This window comes from Homalodisca vitripennis, chromosome 3 (genome assembly GCF_021130785.1).
Source record: "Homalodisca vitripennis isolate AUS2020 chromosome 3, UT_GWSS_2.1, whole genome shotgun sequence".
NCBI classification, from domain to species: domain Eukaryota; kingdom Metazoa; phylum Arthropoda; class Insecta; order Hemiptera; family Cicadellidae; genus Homalodisca; species Homalodisca vitripennis.
This window is the reverse complement of record NC_060209.1, coordinates 115,980,363-116,001,388: the sequence shown is the minus strand read 5'-3', so window position 1 is coordinate 116,001,388 and position 21,026 is coordinate 115,980,363. Positions and strand designations below refer to the sequence as shown.

The 21,026-nt window shown below is 33.2% G+C and overlaps 1 protein-coding gene across 8 annotated transcripts in view; it reads right to left on the bottom strand.

Moving 5' to 3' along the window:
• The window catches only part of LOC124357367 (PDZ and LIM domain protein 3), a 92,805-nt gene extending 73,923 nt beyond the window's left edge, over positions 1 to 18,882 (bottom strand). For 4 of the 8 annotated variants that reach the window (XM_046809094.1, XM_046809100.1, XM_046809097.1 and 1 more), the window contains exon 1: positions 128 to 265. Coding sequence is in view for 1 of the 8 variants with exons in the window: in XM_046809099.1 (XP_046665055.1) it covers positions 18,732 to 18,791 (60 nt within the window). In the remaining 7 variants the exon portion in view is untranslated. Of the gene's footprint in view, positions 1 to 127; positions 266 to 18,731 lie in introns of those variants that run through there. The other 4 variants (XM_046809095.1, XM_046809096.1, XM_046809098.1 and 1 more) reach the window with 2 other exon arrangements.
• Between the last annotated feature and the right edge of the window lie 2,144 nt (positions 18,883 to 21,026).

The window sequence follows — 21,026 nt, the reverse complement described above, 5'->3', positions numbered from 1 at the left end:
TACAACAAACAAAACTTAAAGAGTCCAAAATAGTAGTAAATAAACAGGAAGGCCAATTTATGGAAGGATAATAGACCGAAAAAGATAAAAGATGCTGCGGCAAGGTCCTAGTGATAAGAGAGCTTACAGATAAGGCTAGTGGTGGGTCATGACGTCACGCACGTATCGGTCACTCACTCACTACCCGAGCATGGTAAACAGAGCACTGAGCGGCATCGGAGTCTCCCCTCCCCCTCGCCACGGCTACTATCATTGTCTCTCCTACCGCTCAAGCTCTAGGTCAGCACTCGGGAAGACATTCCACTTTTCTCAATGGAATCGATCAAGAGATCCAGCTGGAATGTTACAAAGTGTTCGACGTCGGTGACGAACAATCTGGCTATTTCTGTCAGCTGATTTACTGCTCGCTGCGCTCTATTACTCCTCGGATGTAGCGTTCCACTTAACCCCTCCCCAGACTCGCCTCTTTATAACCATTTCTGTACTCCTCGAAATCCAAGGTTTCACAAGGAATCGTAATTTAGTAATAACCGCGTCTATAATTTGTTAACAAAAATCCTGTAAATATATTTTATTGGCGGGGATTTTGAAAGTGTGTTCAAAAGATTTTCAGAATCTTTACGTTCAGATAAAGTATTATAATTGCTAACCACGGTTTTATAAAAACTACTGATCTAATTTAAAAAATTAACATTTTGTAAAGTGAAATAATTTAAACTTTTGTATCTATCATATAATTGTTTCAATTGTAAAATGTTATGGTTAGTTCAATGTATATTTAATAATTGTGTAATTAGTAAACGAAAGCGTGCCTTTGTTATGCTTCGCTAAAATATTGACCAGGTTTTAATGTAGTTTTAAGAGTCGGCTATAATGCGATACTACCTTGAGTCTTACCCCGTAAGATAGATTACACTTAAAATACCTTTTTTTTGTTAGTAGACTTGTGGGAGATTTCTCTATGTAAAGATATTATTAATATGCATTTAAACGGTTTTTAGTTTTATTGCAAAGTTTGTAAGGGATTTCATTTTTGTACTATAAAGCGCAAAAATGTTAAACCGATAATAATATTAAAACAACTAAAAAAAGCGGTTGTATAAGTAATTTACATTAAAAATAAGACATTGTAATTAATTCTACAATTAAAAATAGGGGCCTAGAAGTGATTGAAGTGATTAAGGTTTAATATTGTTCTTATGGAGTTAAAATCAAAATGGCCGCCAGTACAGTGGAAGTGTTAATTTTACATGAGCAGTTACGGAGTGGTACATGTAAGTGCCAACTATCCTTCACAACCGAGCCGTCGAGAGCCAAGTTGCATTGTATAAGCACACAACACGGTTATGTTTGAGTATCGAACAATATTCTCTAAGAAAGAAATCTATCTATCCTTCACAACCGAGCCGTCGAGAGCCAAGTTGCATTGTATAAGCACACAACACGGTTATGTTTGAGTATCGAACAATATTCTCTAAGAAAGAAATCTATCTATCCTTCACAACCGAGCCGTCGAGAGCCAAGTTGCATTGTATAAGCACACAACATGGTTATGTTTGAGTATCGAACAATATTCTCTAAGAAAGAAATCTATCTATCCTTCACAACCGAGCCGTCGAGAGCCAAGTTGCATTGTATAAGCACACAACATGGTTATATTTGAGTATCGAACAATATTCTCTAAGAAAGAAATCTATCTATCCTTCACAACCGAGCCGTCGAGAGCCAAGTTGCATTGTATAAGCACACAACACGGTTATGTTTGAGTATCGAACAATATTCTCTAAGAAAGAAATCTATCTATCCTTCACAACCGAGCCGTCGAGAGCCAAGTTGCATTGTATAAGCACACAACATGGTTAAGTTTGAGTATCGAACAATATTCTCTAAGAAAGAAATCTATCTATCCTTCACAACCGAGCCGTCGAGAGCCAAGTTGCATTGTATAAGCACACAACATGGTTATGTTTGAGTATCGAACAATATTCTCTAAGAAAGAAATCTATCTATCCTTCACAACCGAGCCGTCGAGAGCCAAGTTGCATTGTATAAGCACACAACATGGTTATGTTTGAGTATCGAACAATATTCTCTAAGAAAGAAATCTATCTATCCTTCACAACCGAGCCGTCGAGAGCCAAGTTGCATTGTATAAGCACACAACATGGTTAAGTTTGAGTATCGAACAATATTCTCTAAGAAAGAAATCTATCTATCCTTCACAACCGAGCCGTCGAGAGCCAAGTTGCATTGTATAAGCACACAACATGGTTAAGTTTGAGTATCGAACAATATTCTCTAAGAAAGAAATCTATCTATCCTTCACAACCGAGCCGTCGAGAGCCAAGTTGCATTGTATAAGCACACAACACGGTTATGTTTGAGTATCGAACAATATTCTCTAAGAAAGAAATCTATCTATCCTTCACAACCGAGCCGTCGAGAGCCAAATTGCATTGTATAAGCACACAACACGGTTAAGTTTGAGTATCGAACAATATTCTCTAAGAAAGAAATCTATCTTCGGCCGCCCTACGTTTAAGCGGAGGTCGAAATGGGAGATTATGAAAAGGGTAAAAAATATATGAAATAACAACTTTTCTTCTATCACGTTTTTTTAGCTTGACACACAAAACCAAGGACGAGATACATATAATACATTAGCTTTAGCTAACCATATACAAACTTAAGTGGCGACTTGCAGTATATCTAGTTGTCTGGCAGTGATACAGCTACTATCTATGTGATAACTAACAAATATCTTTCCTTTGGTTGTGTCAAGGTAGTTGAGATGACGTTCCATAGGATACAACTTGTCACACTTTCTTGTTTCATAGTAATAATTAGGGTACTAGTTTATTCACTCTTTAGAGAATAATTTTATAATCGAATTTCCATTGAATACATTCGAATTATGTTTATTTAAAAATGAACTTTAGGCATGATTACGTATAATATTCACACATCTTCATGATTTCAAACAGAATTTGAACCACTTGATTTTTGTTTGTTGGTTTATGTGTTAGTAGTTAAATTCAACTACCACTGAGAATTGAATTTCACATAAATATTTTATTTATGAGGTTACTAAAGGTATTTATTGAGTCTCTGTTGTTCGAATTACTCGACTGCGTTACACACTACGGCGGCGGTGCGGCGATGTGTTCTAAACCTTTCTTTCCATTGATTTAGTTTTATATGTGAAATGGTTCATTGATAAGGAGATCAAAGTGCAGATGAAAACAGATTTATCGATGTTAAGTTAAGAGTACCGAACAGGTAATAAATATATTTTTAAGGCTTGAAATAATTGGAAATAAAACTTGATTACGATATTGACTAATCTTTCGCTATCGTTTATTTGTTTTCTAATATACTAGGGAAGCAATTATCCGAAATGCGGCAATCCGAAGTACATTATAAGAATTATGTTTTTATTTTATTATGCCGTTATTGTTATAAATCCATTTTAGAACTTTTTATTAATGGTTTTATAGTCTATAAAACCCATATTACTAGTGCATGAAAATCATACTATCTGACATACAGTATGTAGTTAATGTTACGGCAGTGAATAAGTTGAAACCAGACTGTGTTGTCCGTAGCAATGTTGCTACGTTTGAACAAAATAATGAGTTGTTTTTGTCAACTACCTTACCTAACAAAGCGGTGTGTATATTATTACGTTATTAGCTTGTCCTCTGTTAGAAATTATTACATTCTAAGGTATCGATTACACTAAAAGTGAACACCGACCCTCGCTGCAGGCGCGAACGTATAGGCGTGGTATAATTATTGTGACAGATATTAATACTAACCGGAAGCAAGTTTTTATTGTTGGTCTACCCTTTCCGAAAGTTCTATTATCTGAAAGAGCCTTGGTCCCATCAAATTCGGATATTCGCGTTCCTAATGTTCCAAAAGTATTACAATATTCATTTTGATGCAAGCAAGATACATCTTTATGGGGGAAAAATGTTGATATAAAGATGTTCCAAATTGTGTATTTCCTCTTCAGTTTCTTAATATGTAAGTATTCACAGTTTTGAATACTGACTTCAAGGGACTTTTAAATATTTTTTTATCCGTACATATATGTGTAACGGAAGAGATATAGTACACTTATTAACTTATACATATGGTACAATTTTCTTGCAGTGTTTGATGTGTTAGTAATTCCGTGGCAATCTACAGTTTGTATGAAGTAAGAGATTTCAGTTCAACAAGTTTTGTTGTGACAGATTTATAAAATATATCCATGACAAGGAATGAATTCAAAATAATGAGATTCAAAGGTTTAAATCACGTTTATTGCAGCTAATACTACAAAATTAAGAGATTTACATTCTATAATGACTGATCAGCCAAGTTCACACATCTAATGAGCCTACTACTAAAGCGATCTGGCAACACTGTGATGCTTGCACGCCTCTACTTCGATGATTATTTATTTCTAAAACAAAATGAAGAACAACTTCAAAATGTTGTATACTTAAATCAGGGTGTTAATCTTAGAAACAATACATTTCAAGGTTTGGCATTTAGTATTTTGTAGTCATGAAAAACGTAAGTGATGTATTCTTTAATCTAGTTTACGTTTATAGTTGGGCCAATAAAAATAGCTGTACAAAAGGTTGACCTAAGATACCAGTTTTCCAATAGCAAAACAAAGGCAATTAGCAAAAGTAAATGGCAATGCAGCCTCAAATAATCTCAAAAGAATCTTCACTTACTAACAAACAAACAATGATTAATGATAAAGAATGTTTATTTTAAAAGTTTAACATTTAGAGTTAAGTGAAAAACTTTAACTATTATGGGGCGGGGTGCTCTATATTGTCCTGAGATGTTTTATTGATCACCGCTCAACCAGTTAAATTAATAAAATAACGTTTCTAATATTAATGCATTACTCATACTGTACTTTATATTCTTAGTTTCAATGTTTAAAAATATTTAAAAGTAGGAGTAACAACTTACTATCTGAACGTTTCTAAAGTGACATAACATTCTTTTAAGTAACTAACAATAGTAGATAGTAGTTTTGTCACAAGATATTCATCGATAAATAATAAAGTCTCTTGCCATATAAATCAGTTGTTACGAATCTCGGAAGGCCATCCTAGCGCGAACCTATTCTTGGCTCATGAGATGTTCGTATCTTAAAACCCATCATATAGAGCGCCCCAGGGTATTTCCTCAACTGATAGTGGATAACAGTAGATCAAGGCCAACAGAGGGTGGGAAGGATAATAAAGGGTGAATCTTGCAGTCTCTATTGGCAGACTGACCCGCCATTGGCAATGGGCAAGGAATGCGACCGATTTAGCACTAGCTCCGGCCGCAGTTACTACTCTTACAAAAAACATGCGGCTAAGTGTTTCATCCGTAATCTATGTAGTAGTTCATGAACCGTAATCAGTTTTGAATGGTATTTATAAGAAAACTGTGCTATGATTTATACATGCACGATACATGCATGTAATAATTTTTTTATATTTTTTTTGTGTTTCCGGACATGTAGGTAAGTATGGCACAAATACTCAAAATTGTTTATGTAAGGCATTCCAAATAAGTAAGTGTACCAAACACTTTTAAATTCTCCAAATTTATTAAATGATTCTTTAATATGAAGAGTTGTGGAGTAAGATTGTCATAGCGCATGTTACTTATAGTTTTCCATCTCTGTAGTGTTGAATAAGTTTTAATCCAGGATACGAGGGCCAATTTGCATATTATAAGCCCAAAACCAGGCTTTTCTTGAAAATAATGAAAGAAATTAAATTTCTAAGAAAGAAAGTGGTTGTCAAGCTTTGTTAGCTTAGGTAGAGGACGAAATAAGAGGGTATTAAAGAATTTAAAAATACCAAACGATAATTTTTGTTCAGATCATATTTCTTACCTTGACACACTTAACACCAACTGTCAGGCACATACGTAAGTTAAATGCGCGTCTCACAATCTTAAACAGACTGATTTGTTGGCTGCAATGACAAAATAAAGTATCTTTAGTTGTCTGACGTTCATATAACTCTTATTTTTGTGCCCGACGATTAGTTTTAAGTGTGTAAAATTAAATAAAAATTATCCTAAAAACGTTTTATTTTACTATTTTAACCTTTTAGGTACCCTCCCATTTCGATCTCCACCAAAAGTAGAGTGGCTGACATAGTTTTATTTCTTAGAAGAAATTCCTCTACCGATTTTAAGAAAACCCACGTTGAGTGGTAAGTAAATTGGCTCTCGGCTCGCATATATGGTTATGTATGTACTGTGAACGTAAAGAAAAGTTACTTTCGTATAATCTAAATTAAACATATTAAGTGTAATAACATTCCATTCGATTAAAAGTATAACATGATTCTTATTATCAAGTATCGTGTGAAATAAGACCAAGTGAAGAACATTAAAGGTTTTAGTATATTGATAATGGTTTGTTATAGGAACTTAATAGCATGCTTAATAGGAGTAAATCGAAAATAAAATCAAGAATTGACCTTTAGACCAAGGTCAGCGAAGCCGATCGCATGACAAGCCAAGGCGGAGAGCGCCGGCTTTTCTATTTCACCTATGAGAGGCGAGGTGGGCGGTGCAGGATCCTGTATTGGGGCGCGGGTAGCAAGATGGGCGCCCTGAAAACATTGGAACACCAACTCTAAGCAAGAATGCGAATTTGTAAATGTCATTTAGCATTGGTAAATATCACTTGTATTTGAGCATTTATGATTATTACATTAAAGGGATTTTTGAAGATTAATATGTACGTACTCTGAGTTTATGTACGAGTGATAAGAATATTATCCAATATAGCTGGAACAACTTGACAGGTAAGATTATTGTTATACAATATTTAAATTGTTCAAAATGAACTATTCCACATAGAGATTATTTACGATATTTCCAAAAGTTTGGAACAAAAATATCAGTTTGTACTTGCCATCACCTTCGACTTTTTGTTGGAACAGTCGGTTCACGCTTGTACTTTATTGACGTGAAAAAATCGCAAAAGACCTTCATATATTGGCAAAACATGTATGAGGACATTTAAAGATGATATGGCCCTACTTGCCCTTACAATATTAGAATAAAGATTCAGTTATAAGTAAAAAAAAAAAACTACAATTATTTGATTCATCCTTAACACTACAAACTTATAGCCATCATGCCTTAGTGAATATGAACGCCAAAAGCAGGACCTGGATCTAGCATATTTGCTGCAAACATAAACCTAGGCCTAATTATAGTCTACCAATAAATACAAGTACGCTTCGAAAGAACACAAAACAGGTACTAATAAAAGAATCCAAAATGTAAAAATGTTCCTAGGCAAAAACAGTTGATTGAATTCTCAGGAAAGAAAGCAAAATGTAGCTTTTGTAAGTTAGTAAAATTTGTCAGTTGCACAAAAATATGTAAGTTAGCAAGCATTTTAGTACCTGTGCTTTTGTAAAGGAAGAAAATGGCCAATCTGTTAGAAATCTTATGCAGACTATGATAAATACCATCCATCAATCTGATATCAACCAAAAAGTAACGTCAAATGTGCCAAAGTCTGGACCGAAAAGGTACCCGTAACCCGTGGGGAAAACACTTTATACCATCATGTTGGATGCAGCAGTTGGTACGATGGATATATCGTGCAATCGAGTGATGTAATTTCAGAATTTCCTGTGATGAAACTGAGCCACGAAATATTCTTGCCAAACGCATATACTTAAACGTTTCAACGTTTAGCTACCCTACAACTACATTTAGGGTACAAGACCAGACAAATTAGGGAAAATGTATTTTTACAGGTGAAAACCATTTTTAATTGCTGAGTAGAAAAGCATGCCAATACTTCAACAAAGGAAAGCGAATTTATTCAAGCAACTAGGAGGAGAACTGGTTGAAGGTGCTTTTTAGAGTATAATTGGATTCATGAGTGAAGTGAAATAAAACTCCAAACCATGTACAATTTCTGCATCTCTATTGCTTCATCACCAAGTTATGGTTCCTTTGAAACCCAAGATAAAATACCCTTTGTGTGATATGCAGAAGAAAGTTGCCAATTCACCACTCATCGGATTGGGGTTCTCCTATAACTGTTAGCATACAGAAAAATTGAGGAGTTTTGAATAAAGCGAGGGTCAACATGATGAATTATTTACGCAATGCTCTCACAAAATGTCAGGAAAAGGGAGCGTGAGTCAACAAATTGAAAGCAAAGAGTTGATTACCCCTTTGAGTGAAGTTGTGGTATCGATCAACAGTCTAGTCAGTTCAAAAAGTGCATTTTATCTGGAGTCCAGTCCAACAATGTGCTTTTGATAGCTTGATAATCTTTTCACTGTGTAATAATGTAAGAACAATGTGTACCAATACTATAAGCTTGGTAAGCTACAAGCTACTGTAATATAATATAAGCTTGTGTACTAATAAGCGATGAAAATGTTATTAGAGTTGTTATCTCTCAGAGAAATGACTGAATTTTCAAGTATCTACAGCAAACAAATAAGCAAAAATAACGGCCAAACAAATAAAAGTTGTTAAATTAAATTCAATACCTAATTTCGAAAATGATAATAAACGTTTCACTCGTGCCTTCTAAGCTTTTAGAAAACTTACACGCTATTCATCAGGTATTACCAACTCTCAAAGAAGAACTTAAAGAAATATAAAAAGACGACTTTAAAAATATTGAGATCAATATAAAATCATGTCCTGTACGTGTATAACATTCATCTAATAAACCAGCCAATTTCCAGTAGCTCGTGGCATTACTTCATCTATTTCAATTTAATGAACAAATATATTGTAATAACTCATATCTCTTCACGCATTCATCCAAAGATCATTCATAGCTGCTCCACAAATTGATTGCTCTGGTAGTCGTACATAGTTCAACAGCACAGAAACATCGGAGATTAACGGTTTTCAAATGAAGGGAATAACAATATCCATGAGTATTTTATAGTCTCACCAGGAAAATAATATAACTGTAGAAGCAGCCTGTAGAAGAAACCAAACTTGAATAACGGACAAATAAAAGCCTGGCTGGCACGCCTCTCATGTTGCAACACACCTCTAAACGATGGATTTAGTTAGCCGAAATGTTATATGGCAGAAAGTTATGAGACAGTTTACAGTCAGACTGAAGAGAAGGTGATGAATTACTTTAGTTACAAGAAGAACATGCCTATTATCAACTGCAAAACGGTGGATTTGTGTGGAACATGATCTGAACCGTAGTGGCAAGATTACAAAAGAACTCGAACCAAGATAATTTGTCACTAAGTGTTACTACAGTGATTTAGAATGTGGATAATGCCTTATGATGAGCAACATGAAGAACATAATTTCATCTCATACCATCTTTATATCAGAACCAGGTACCTGGAAATACGACACTAAAGCAACAACAGGAAGCTCAAGAACTTAATCCTGAAACAGCGAACAACAAGGACTGCACCAAAAACACCGGCACATGCCATTCACTAAACACCAGTTTTACCAGGAACTAACTTACTCCAGTGTTGAGCACATCCTCTCTAATACCCACTTCGAAACATTCACCAGTGAAGTTTGAAGCTCTGGCAGACTGTTATCAAACCTGTACGTTATCATTAGTGTACATGAAGATGTTTCCATCTTGAAAGGGAATGTTCAACAGTCTGAGCTTTTAGAAGGATTAAAAGAGCAATGGCTTGTTACTGTTACGAAAAGGTTATGATTGTAAGGTTTTTTTAAATAAACTGTTTGAATCTCATAGTGAATGTGTTGTTTCAGTGATAGCTTGAAAATAGCGAGCTACATATTCAAACAGATGAAGTGTTAGAGCCTGGCCAACTGTAATATAAAGTAAATTTGGATCACGTAAATCAGAAGGACAGAAATATAAAAATGGCTTTAAAATGACGAAGAATTATTCTTTTATTGGAAATATTTTGTCATGACGATAATTAAAAATATAGAGGATTTTGCAACATCCCATGTTTACAAACTTTAGGATCAGAAGCCTTGAATTTGCATAATTATCAATTTGAAAGAGAGTATTAAATTAAGAACTTCCAGAAGAACAGGTCATATATAATTTTAAATACAATAGTTTTATACATGTTTATAAATGTATGAAATTTATTAGAATCATAACTCAGTACAAATTATGCAATAATTAATTCAAAAGGAGGTTTGGTAAGTTACATAAAATAAATAATTTACGTTGGAGATTTCCAATTTGGCCACGGGATCCAATACTATCCTGGGAAGGATCTAACTTTTCCAATTTCAAACGTGATACTTTAGTTTGAAATGGTTCCGTTAAACATGTACTACGCTAAAAAATTAATAATGATAGTTTGTTTACAAAGAAATAATTAGCATGAAAACATTTTTAAAAGTAATAAGATTTCAACGTTGGTGTTTTAAATACATACAAATATTACATAACCGTAATTAAAACAAAATAACGCAAAATATCTCCAAACTATTTTTGATCCTTTAACATTAAAAAAAAGGTGACATAATTTATTGTTGCATGTTAGTAGAAGCGTCACACATAAGAGAGACCTTGAGGCCAAGGTTAGCAAAGCCGACAGAGTAGCTGGCGAGGGTAGAGAGTGCCGGCTTGTCCTGGTCTGTGGGCGCGGTGTGCTTATCCTGGCCGTGGTCGGGGGACTGCGCCTCACTCAATCCCTGTGAACAACGGCAGCAGTAGCAGTAGAAGGGCAGGCCCTCAGTCTTGAGTACAAGGCGGACAGGTTGAAACTATAGATTATACTATAACGAATATTAGGACAAGTTTGATTGTGAAATGAGTCTGAAGACACAAAAAACACCGACCAAGTGACTATGACAGTAAGAGGAGGTCATAACGAAAAGATTTGTTACTTAACAAACAAACCATCTTTGTTGCCCTGCTCAATGGTGTGCTTTGGGTCAGTTCTGCCTCTAGAATAAAATTTACATTGTGGTTAGTCAGAAGTCTCTTTGAGTCAGGAGGTTTATACGTAGACGTCCTCTATTTAAGTTATAGCAAAACAGGTTTTAGACAAAACCATAGAACGCCAGAGTAAAATGAAAATGGTAAAGAATAGGAATCGCATTAATACTTGCTTTTGATTTCTTAAAATATTCCAACTACCACTGACATGAACAGTCGTGGCGCAACCACCAACTTCAGATTAATTAACAATAATAATCTGTATTACATCTAGCTATAAAGGGCTGCACCCAGCAATGATATGAAGCTCAAATAGAGATGAGTTTGCACGAAAGTATACACTGAACAAATACACGCCTTTTACTTTACTTAACAAAACCCTCTGTAAATCTTGGAATGTATCATATTTTAGGAAACCCTAATAATATTATAAATGTAAAAATGTCTTTGCTTCTTTTGTTTTCACGCGTAAACTACTCAACCGATTTTACTAAAATTTTACATAGACATTCTTACGGTTCATGGGATAAATGTAGGCCTATTTTTATTTCGAATATCCCTCCGGCCACTGGTCTTTAAAGTAACGAAAATACCCTCTTGGTCTCTAAAGTTGTGTAATATTAATTTAATTAGCCTTTCAAATGTAATTAACTGCTCTGTGTAAACAATGTTTATTATTTTGAGCTTGTTTACATTTATAGTGAGTAAATTTTATAAGTGATCGTAACTTTTAACAGAGTTTTAGGTTTCAGCGATTAGGTAAGTACTAATGTACCTCAGAAAATGTTCTAAAAATAAGGTCAGAATTGTACTCCGAAGACTCCCTTTGGAGCAGTCCACAAAAACTATGCTAGATAACATTTCGATAGAGTGTTCTTTTGAACTAATGTATCAGTTCCAACACTAAATGTTCTAAAGTTATTAAAAACTATTACTATAAATTGAAAGACATATCAAACTCTTCTTGGGTCTCTTTTGACAGAAGTAGGTTTCTATGATCTGTGTTGTTTATCGGAAAACAAAAAAATCAACCATGGAGCATAACATATTCAGAACGCAGTAAATTACAACGGCCATAATTATAAACTTTAGGACTTATTTTCTTGATCGTGGCAACAAGGAAAACTCAACATTGGTATCGGAAATATAACTCACTGGAACCAGCAGTGGTAATAACGTGTAAAGCCTACTAAATAGCGGGTAAAGAAGCGGGTAACTGCTAGCAGTGCAGATATAGGAGACAATGAAGTCTAACTTTTAATAGTCTATACGTTTAAAAGACTGTTAAGAATTCTATCTAAGTTGTCTTTTGACTAAAGTAGGCTTCTCAAAGCTGTGCATGTGTACATATATTCTTGATCGGGAGGGAGGCAAATTCAGCTGTGGAAAAACCCTAGACCGGGGGAAATTAAAATGACCATAAACATACACTTTTAACACATTTTATTTATCGTGGGAAGAAAGCAAACTCAACATTAGCATCGGAAACATAATTCACTGGTGCGAAAAAACCTGCGAAATTGCGAGCGAACGTGCGGGTAACTGCTCGTATAAAATAATCTCATAAGAATAAACATATCTCACAGTACCAACTAAAGAGTAAATATGGTATGTAATAATTTTATTCTGCAGTTTTTATGTATGTATGTGCTTAAATTCTTGTCAACCATGTCTGAAATACGACCTGACCGAATAAACGCTTTATAACCAAAAAGTATGAAATTATTTTCATACTTTTTAACCGTACATTTTTTCATCGGGCGTTTTACTCTTCTATAGGGAAGATTTGATTACATTAACAAAATTAGCTCCTTCAATATCCCCTTCTCCCCCAACACCAAATTAAAAAAAATTAAAGTAGTACGAGCCTCATGTGACATACCAAATTAAAGTTATAAAAGGCGTTTTGGTGCAATCGACAATTTAATAATAATAGTAACAATTAATTTAATGTTTATTATTTTTAACATGAAGTAGTTATATAAATAAATAATGATAAACGCTGGAGGGAATGTATGTAAACTTTGTGCAGTTTTTAAATGATTTGACGACGCCACCGGCAAATTCATGTACAGAAACACTTAAATTTTTAACTGCATCACTCGCAGACCTGTTATTTGACGGAAGGTAAAGGTTTTAGTGGATTCTAAGGATTCTAAGGTCGTCAATGTCGTCATGATAACGCTCTCGCCAAAAAGTATTTTATTGGTAAAAGATAAACAGAATATTTATTTTAACTTTCTAGCTCACATTGTAGATCTTTAAAACACAGCAGGTTTAAATCGATCAGATATAAAATTTCCAGAAAATATTTTTGATTAATTAGTACTGTGAGAATCTCTACTTACTACTTTGAAATATAATACAACATTTTAAAAATACTTTCCAACTGCCGGAAAGTGCAACGATAAGGAGGTCAAGCGCCGGAGACTTCACGTCACTCAACCAACAGACTCTCGGATCGGCTCAATTTTTCTCCACTAATGCAATGGAGCAATCTATTTAACCGAGCTCATACTAATGGATGTTAAATAGTATGTTATAATACTATATACCGGGTGTCTTAAAAGTTCCACCTCCCGAGATAATTGCTACAAACCTAACACTATCGTATTAAATATTCTTTCTTATGCGAATTAGGTTCAAAATTTAAAAGTTATTCTGTAATAGAGTTACTCTTAAAATTATTTTTAAATGCTATTTATTGTCGAAACTGCGATATTTCTAGATAAAATTAGTTCTAATAAACAGGAGGATTGTTTTGTACACAGGTTTGAAATAGAGCTCAGAAAACCTCAATAAATAATGTAACATTAAATCCAATTAAAATAACGAAAAACGTATATTTAACTGTTATAAATTCTTATCATAATCAATTTGATGAAAAAAAATGAAAATTGAGAATCAAAAATTATTACAAATTATTAGCACTGAAATTAAATTCCACGTAACAGGATTGTCTAAAACCCCATTCTTTATGTTAAAGTTCTCTCTTGTCTAAATACGAGTATATAGAAAATTCATGAAATATCTTAATTTTTATTTTGTACATACAAATATAGTATTATCAACAATGTATGTCAGTAAAAGGATACAATAACTGTACAAAACCTGGAAAGACTGGCTCACTTACCGTCGTAAAATTGTGGGTCAGTACTTGCAAATGTTTTAGGAACTAAACATTTTGGTATTCTGTTACGTTCCAAAAATCCATCTGAAGAAACAGTGTCAACATTTTCAGTTTGAATATTTAAAGGGAGTTTTACGTGATCTGAAACATTTTCTCAACGTTATTCTCATTGAGAATATATGTTTTAATAAAATCTCAAATTAAGTTACGAAAAACGATAAGAACCCAAAATTAGGGGGTTCCCCCGTAAAACGAGAAATGCCTAGATTTTCGAGGCGATAAACAATTAAATTCATTAAAAAGAACTGTTTTTAAAGTCATAACTTTAACCACTCAAAAAGTACCGGTAACAAAAAAGCAGAGTGTAAGATTTACTGTAATTTAACACTTTGACTACCGAGGGGCTGAGTGTCTAATATTGGCACTCACACACACATCACACAATACTACTGTAACCTTTGGTAGCGAATGTGTGGCCAAACTAATGGTGTATATAAATATGGCGCCAACTCGCTAGTCAAGAACTTTATGATCTACATTAAAATCTGTAAACATTTGGTTATTTCTCTCACCGTTTAGCCACAAAATGTTAGCCTCAAAGTACTTTTCCTGTTCTTTTCATAATTTTGTTCTTTCTTTAAAAAATAAGTTTTACTACAAAAAAAACTCAAGATATTTTTGGATTTACAATTACACAATATACATAAATATAATCATTTTATAAACGCTCGCTATGTCTTGCAATGTTTTATTATTTTGTAAAGTTTTAAAGTAATAATGTACTGTTATTTTTTACAGTTTGTACCAATGAAGTAAATTCACTAGTTAGACATAACAGTATCAATATAAATAAATGTAGATACGCTCAATTCATCACAAAAATTCGGCAGAGCAAGAGTTTGAGTAAAATGTGTGTAGTTTTATAGTTTAAAATCACATGACTAGTCATTAGCACATTTTTGTGTGATAGCTATCACTGCTTTAAAAAATCAGCCCTTGAGATGGCTATCACTTCTAAATACGGTGTGACCATTTTTGGATGGGGATATATTGGTTAAGGGGATTTTCAAGTTGAAGATGGTGGGAATTGTTTCCATCCATTAAAGAAACACAATAACCAAAAATCCAGCGTTTTATTCCAGAAATAAGATCAATTCATGATTTTTTCAATGTCTATTACTGTTTCCTTAGCAAAAATTAAGTCTCGGGCTATTGAAAATTACTTTGTTGTGGACTATAATCCACTCCTGATAAATTTAAAATCTGTGATAAAATTAATTCCTAACTTTTTTTACCCTCAAAAGCTAAATCCCTTACTAGGAGTTCAATGCTAGAGTGTATGCATCAGAGAAGGTAGGAGTACTCCAGACCTTGTATCGTGTAACAGACTTCGCTAAGGTTGCATGCAAAACTATAGCGCCTTTCATTGTTGAGATATCCCGCTGTCAGATAGACAGACAATCAATCATATAGAAAATAAATTTTTACTTTTTCCGGCAGACAAAAAAGAAATGGCGTCAGCTTACTGAGTGACGCTGAGCTAAATTCTATGGTTGTACTTACACTACCAAAGAGCTCATTCTTTTCCAAGTAGAAATAAAGTTTTATGCAAAAATTAAACTCTCCAAATTAAATCTTTCTTAAGAGATCCTTCCTCATAATTCATTCGCATTTTTGTTTATAGAGTAAGGTTTTATTGCAGTGTTTGAATAATAATAGTTTCTGGTGACCTAGGGAAGGTTTAAATCTTTCACCGGCTTTAAAACATTCACTTTCCAACCTATCATTTTTCGTTTACCTCTTTGAATAAAAATGTCTCATTTTCAAATCTCATTTGATTGTAATAAGTTTGTTCCCATTTTTTTAAATTTTGATATTTTCTCGCTGTCATCGTCAACGCCATTTCGTTTACGAGATATCGTGCGGACAGACAGACAGATATGTAAACAGACAGGGATGAACATTTTCTAGCCTCTCGATTGATAGGCTTCGCTAAAGCTCAGCCAAAAAGGATCGCGTAAAACATACTCATTCACGAAATGGGTCTCACTGACCGATCCACAATCGCTGGACTGATATTCTACCTATTATTAGATAAATTTCTAACAGCAAAGACCAACCCGAGCACGGAAGCGTTAAAGATACGGAGGCTCATTAAATGGGTTATATTTTTAGATCAGCTATCAAGCAATGGCTGCACCCATCATTCCACACTTTACCCAGCTTGAATGAATAGAATGCTAACAGCATATAGTTGGAGCTTTGATCTTAATTGTGTTTACAGAAGTTCCATTTACCCAAGTTGGAAGATCTTGTAAATTGGGATGATTGGAAGCGGTAAGGATCTCTCTCATCATAGCCTACTTGCGTCATATTTAGAAGGCTACACTGGGGCCATTGTAGAAGGGTAGTGGTAAACGTTTTATTTATTACCAACTCACTATATTTTGTACACTGCAGCGAAATAAACAACAGCGAACGGGAAAATGATAGTAGGAGAGAATATGGTTAAAAGGTAGGAAGCTAGTTCCCACGGTAGTAACCTCCATTAAATCCATCCACCACCGATACGGATTATGAATGGACTATTTAACCCCACAAAGCTTGGTTACTTCTGTAGCCACTTAGAAGACTAACTGTTATCACATGAATGTCGCCGGGTTTTGACTTCTTTCTCAAAAGCTGGTTGTATTGTATTTACCTTGATTTTTACCATATAACGACAGTGTTAAATCAAATACTTTTTGCAAATACTATGTTTATGGTCCGAGTTCTCGGAGATGTCTAATTTTAAAGATATTATTAACACGCATCCGACCAGTTTATAGTTTTTGTTGTTAAGTTTAGGCAATGTATTTTTAATATTCAAACGGTGATGTAGGCCTACAAATAAGTTCTGAACAAACAATAAAAAGAGCTTGGATGAGTGTTAAAATAAGACACCTCATATAATACAATTAAAATTAAGCTTAAGAAAGATGAGATTTAAATTCTCCTTATGGGATTAAAACCAAGATAGCACAAATGCAGTCGGTTCTTAATATCCGGTTGTATTGGCACCACCTTGGGTTTCTCTATAAACCATTGTTAAACATAAAATACTTTTACGGCTTAGAATAAGGCGGATATGTCTAGATTTGCTAGATTTGCTCTAAAAACGGCAAACGTGAATATCCTTATTGTCTTATTTTAGATTTTGGTGCATACTATAATTCGAAAAAATGCTGCAAAGATGTAGGAATGAGTAAATCTTTTTATGACCGTCGAGAAGCAAATTGGATGCGTGTCTTGTAAAAAATCAATAAATACTAGGGCTATTCTTTTATTGACGTTTTTTCTTAACATGCAAGGGGCGGGATGTGGATATAATCGTACGGCGGCGCGCCCACGTATACGGTGTGCTTACGAGTAAAACGCGTTAGTTTTTTTTTTAAGATTTTTGCTCGTTATTTGTTATTCCAAGAAATAGAAATTAAAATTTACTTTGGAAAAATGAATTTTTTAAACCTTCATATGCATGCTAATTGAACCGAGGCTAATTTTAAAGCGCTTTTTAACAGCTGTAAGAATTAATGGAGGTATTTAATTTTTAAATATAATTAATACGCATCAAAATGCTCCTTCTTGTTTTTTGTATATACTAGTATATATAAACGATTAAGTAAAATAAATTATTTTTCTGGATAAAACCAATGATTTATTATTGAAACAACTAAGTTTTTTAACATCTTTGAGTTTTATCAATTAATTATTTTGTAAAAAGTAAACCTGTCAAATATGTCGAGTAGCCAAAAAAACTTTTAAAGTTAGGTACAAAGTAAACCATAGTAATAAGTAAACTTTATTACAAAAAAAACTACTAGTAAACGGTGTAATCTAAACAATTTTACTGATAGATGTTAATTTTAAAGGTTATGTTGAAAAATGGTTTGCAGTCATATTTTAAGAATAAAAAATAGTTTTTGATCACGATGAAACGTTCATAAAATAAAGGTTCTCATTATCTTCTTCTCACATTTATTTTGCAGATCTCTTTTAGCAACAATTTTATATTTATAAAATGCTTTTGTTACATAAAATTTTTGAAAAGGTTTTATATCAGTAAAGTTAATTGTAAATTTGAATCGAAAACAATCTCACAAACGTAATAACTTTTGATTGCCAGAACTATTCAATTTGAAAAGAAAGTTCTTTAATACTACCACAATATCGTGGGTATTTATTACTATACTGAAACAAATCCTACACATTCATGTTTACATGTAGAATAGTAGCCTATATTTATTCTAATTAATCATATTGCCATTAACACATAATGTTTTGATATTAATTATAATTTCAATTTGTAAATTTAATTACTGAGTACGAAATTCATGCATTTAAGAAGAGTTACATACAATTTAATAGATCATTAAATTCATTTAATTAAAGAAGCTTAATCAAACTACTCTATGTACAAATTGTACTCTCGTTAGATAAATCACAAGTCGAGTAATGATGATAATATTTTATCTGCGGCACAGCGAACAATTCACACTAAATAGTGAGAGTGTGAAGTATATCATGAGAAAACGTGGAGTGGCAGGTGACATATTAAGGTGTAAGAGACGATGGCGACTTGCCAGGATGCACGGGTCCTCCTCTACCACAGCCACTGGTACAGTGATAGCACTAACTTACCTCGGTCAGCTGATGCTCTTGCAGATCTCGGGGCACCTTCCAGAAGGCTGGTCTCTCCATGATCGCAATGGCAGTGGTTCAGATGTAAATATGAGCTTGCTGTATAAATAAAGTTACAATAATTGGCACTATTGTGTTGTCCGACCCAGCCCTGCCAAACTGACGACTAAGTATAGCCTCTCTGGAGCCTCACACAATGTTGTGGCCGTACCAGAGAGAGGGCTACAGGCAACTCGGTAATGGTGTGGTTACTAAAATAAGTTGGGCTTAGCAACAGCTTCTTAAGAAAAGTTACTTCGTTGTCTTAAAGAAACAAAAGATTGTTTGATTTCAAACAATAAAAAATAGGAGTAGAATATTATTCTTAATAGAAGTTATATACGAGTACACTTATTCGCGTTAAAATATTAATAAGATTATCCTACTATCAGCAGTATGAATTTTAAATAATATTTTGTAGCTGGATATTGTTTGGGTGCATTTTAAATAAGGGATATGAGGCAAATGAGAATATATATTTGATTAAGAGACAAAATAAACGTTATTAAAATTAAATTAAAGCTCTAAAAAACGATGTTTCAGTGAACTTATTAAAACAAAATAATGAAAGACATTGAATTTCATTGCTTAATGTAAACCGGTTTACGTTAATTAATAATTATTTGACCATTTAGTAATTTAAAAATAGTTTAATAAAAAACAAAAAAAGGTAAAGAGTCAAAAATGAGATATGTGTCAATGTTTTTTTAATAAAATAAAAAATAAAAATAATATTTTCAAATTTAATTGATACATTCAATTAATTTTTTACAATTATAGCTACGTATTTTTAAGCCTTGTATAAATAACAACACTCATTACATTTAGTGGTACCTCTCAAAGAGATTTTCTATTATTATTATAGGTAATAACTAAAAAATTATTTGTATCGAGGCATATTTTTTCAAGTTTATTAATAAGTCCTTCTTATATAAGATAAACCTGTTTCTTTATGCTGCATAATACTATCCAACCAAAATATCAATTTATGTTTTGTAAGAAATGAGTGAGATATGACGAAAGCTATTTTATTTCCATCCCTATATGTTTGTAGGGGTTTTTTGTACTACATAAAAGTAAAAACTCTTTAGTCTCCAATAAGTACACCAAAGTTATAAACGGAAAACAGTGTTACATTACTGAGCTGTTTTGAGTAATACAGCCTACTGTGAGTTACTGTGGAAATGAAAGCGAGAAACTTGTGGTGATCCATTTTAAGTGTAGGCTACAAACACATCTCTAGAGGGCATTTGAGAATATGATCGTTGAACGCATTTCTGCTTCCTTTTTCTACTTTAGATATTGTAAGTCTAGAAATATTAGGATTTTTCTCATTTTTGTGGGTGAATTCTGGTACTATTCCCTTACGCTGAAACTGTATATGCTGGAGATTTAATAGCCCCACGAAGTTTTTTTTTTTAATAAAACGTACTTTATATTTTTAAATCTTGTATTATGTAAAATTCAACAAACAACTTAAGCTTGTGTTATTGTTCCAGCTCAATCAAAGTTACAATTGCAGAGAGTCTAAAATACGAAAAACATAGGCTAGGTAACATGGTAACATGGTTAATCAGCAATCCTCTTAGATTTTTTTACCAGATTAATAAGTGGCATAGAACTTGACAGCAAACGAATGGGGTTGTGATCTTGAAAAATAACACATTATATTCTGTTCATTCAGAATCATATAGAGAATCAATATATTGTATACCATATATTACGTACATAGATTATACTGAAGTGCAGAAAAGTCTAAAAATCATAAGAAACTAAAGTATACAAATAAGAATGTGGTGTGTTAGTTTCAACGGTACAATTTTATTCAGAGTTGCACAGAGAACTCATACAAAAATGATGCATGTTAAAGTTTTGGATTATATTTCTGTGTTTGTTTTATCCTCTGTACATAGTAAGAAAATAGGTTTTTTGACAAACTCAAAATTGGTTATCATGCATTCGTTCTATACGGTCAGAGGTCAAAATTAAATGTTGTAAAAATAATAATATTGCAATTAATATAAAATTATTAATTTTTTAATTTATGGAGATATAAATATACAAGTAAGTACAGAAGTAAAATTTATATTAAGAATACATAAATTTTATTTATCAGTGTTTTTGTTAACAAGTTTATTTATAAAATGTTAGCGTTACGAATAGAAGCAGTTAATTTAAGATATGCTATAAGATATAAAAATACATTTCGATATACCGTCCACTGCCGGTCAGACTACCATAAGGTTTCGGTCGCCT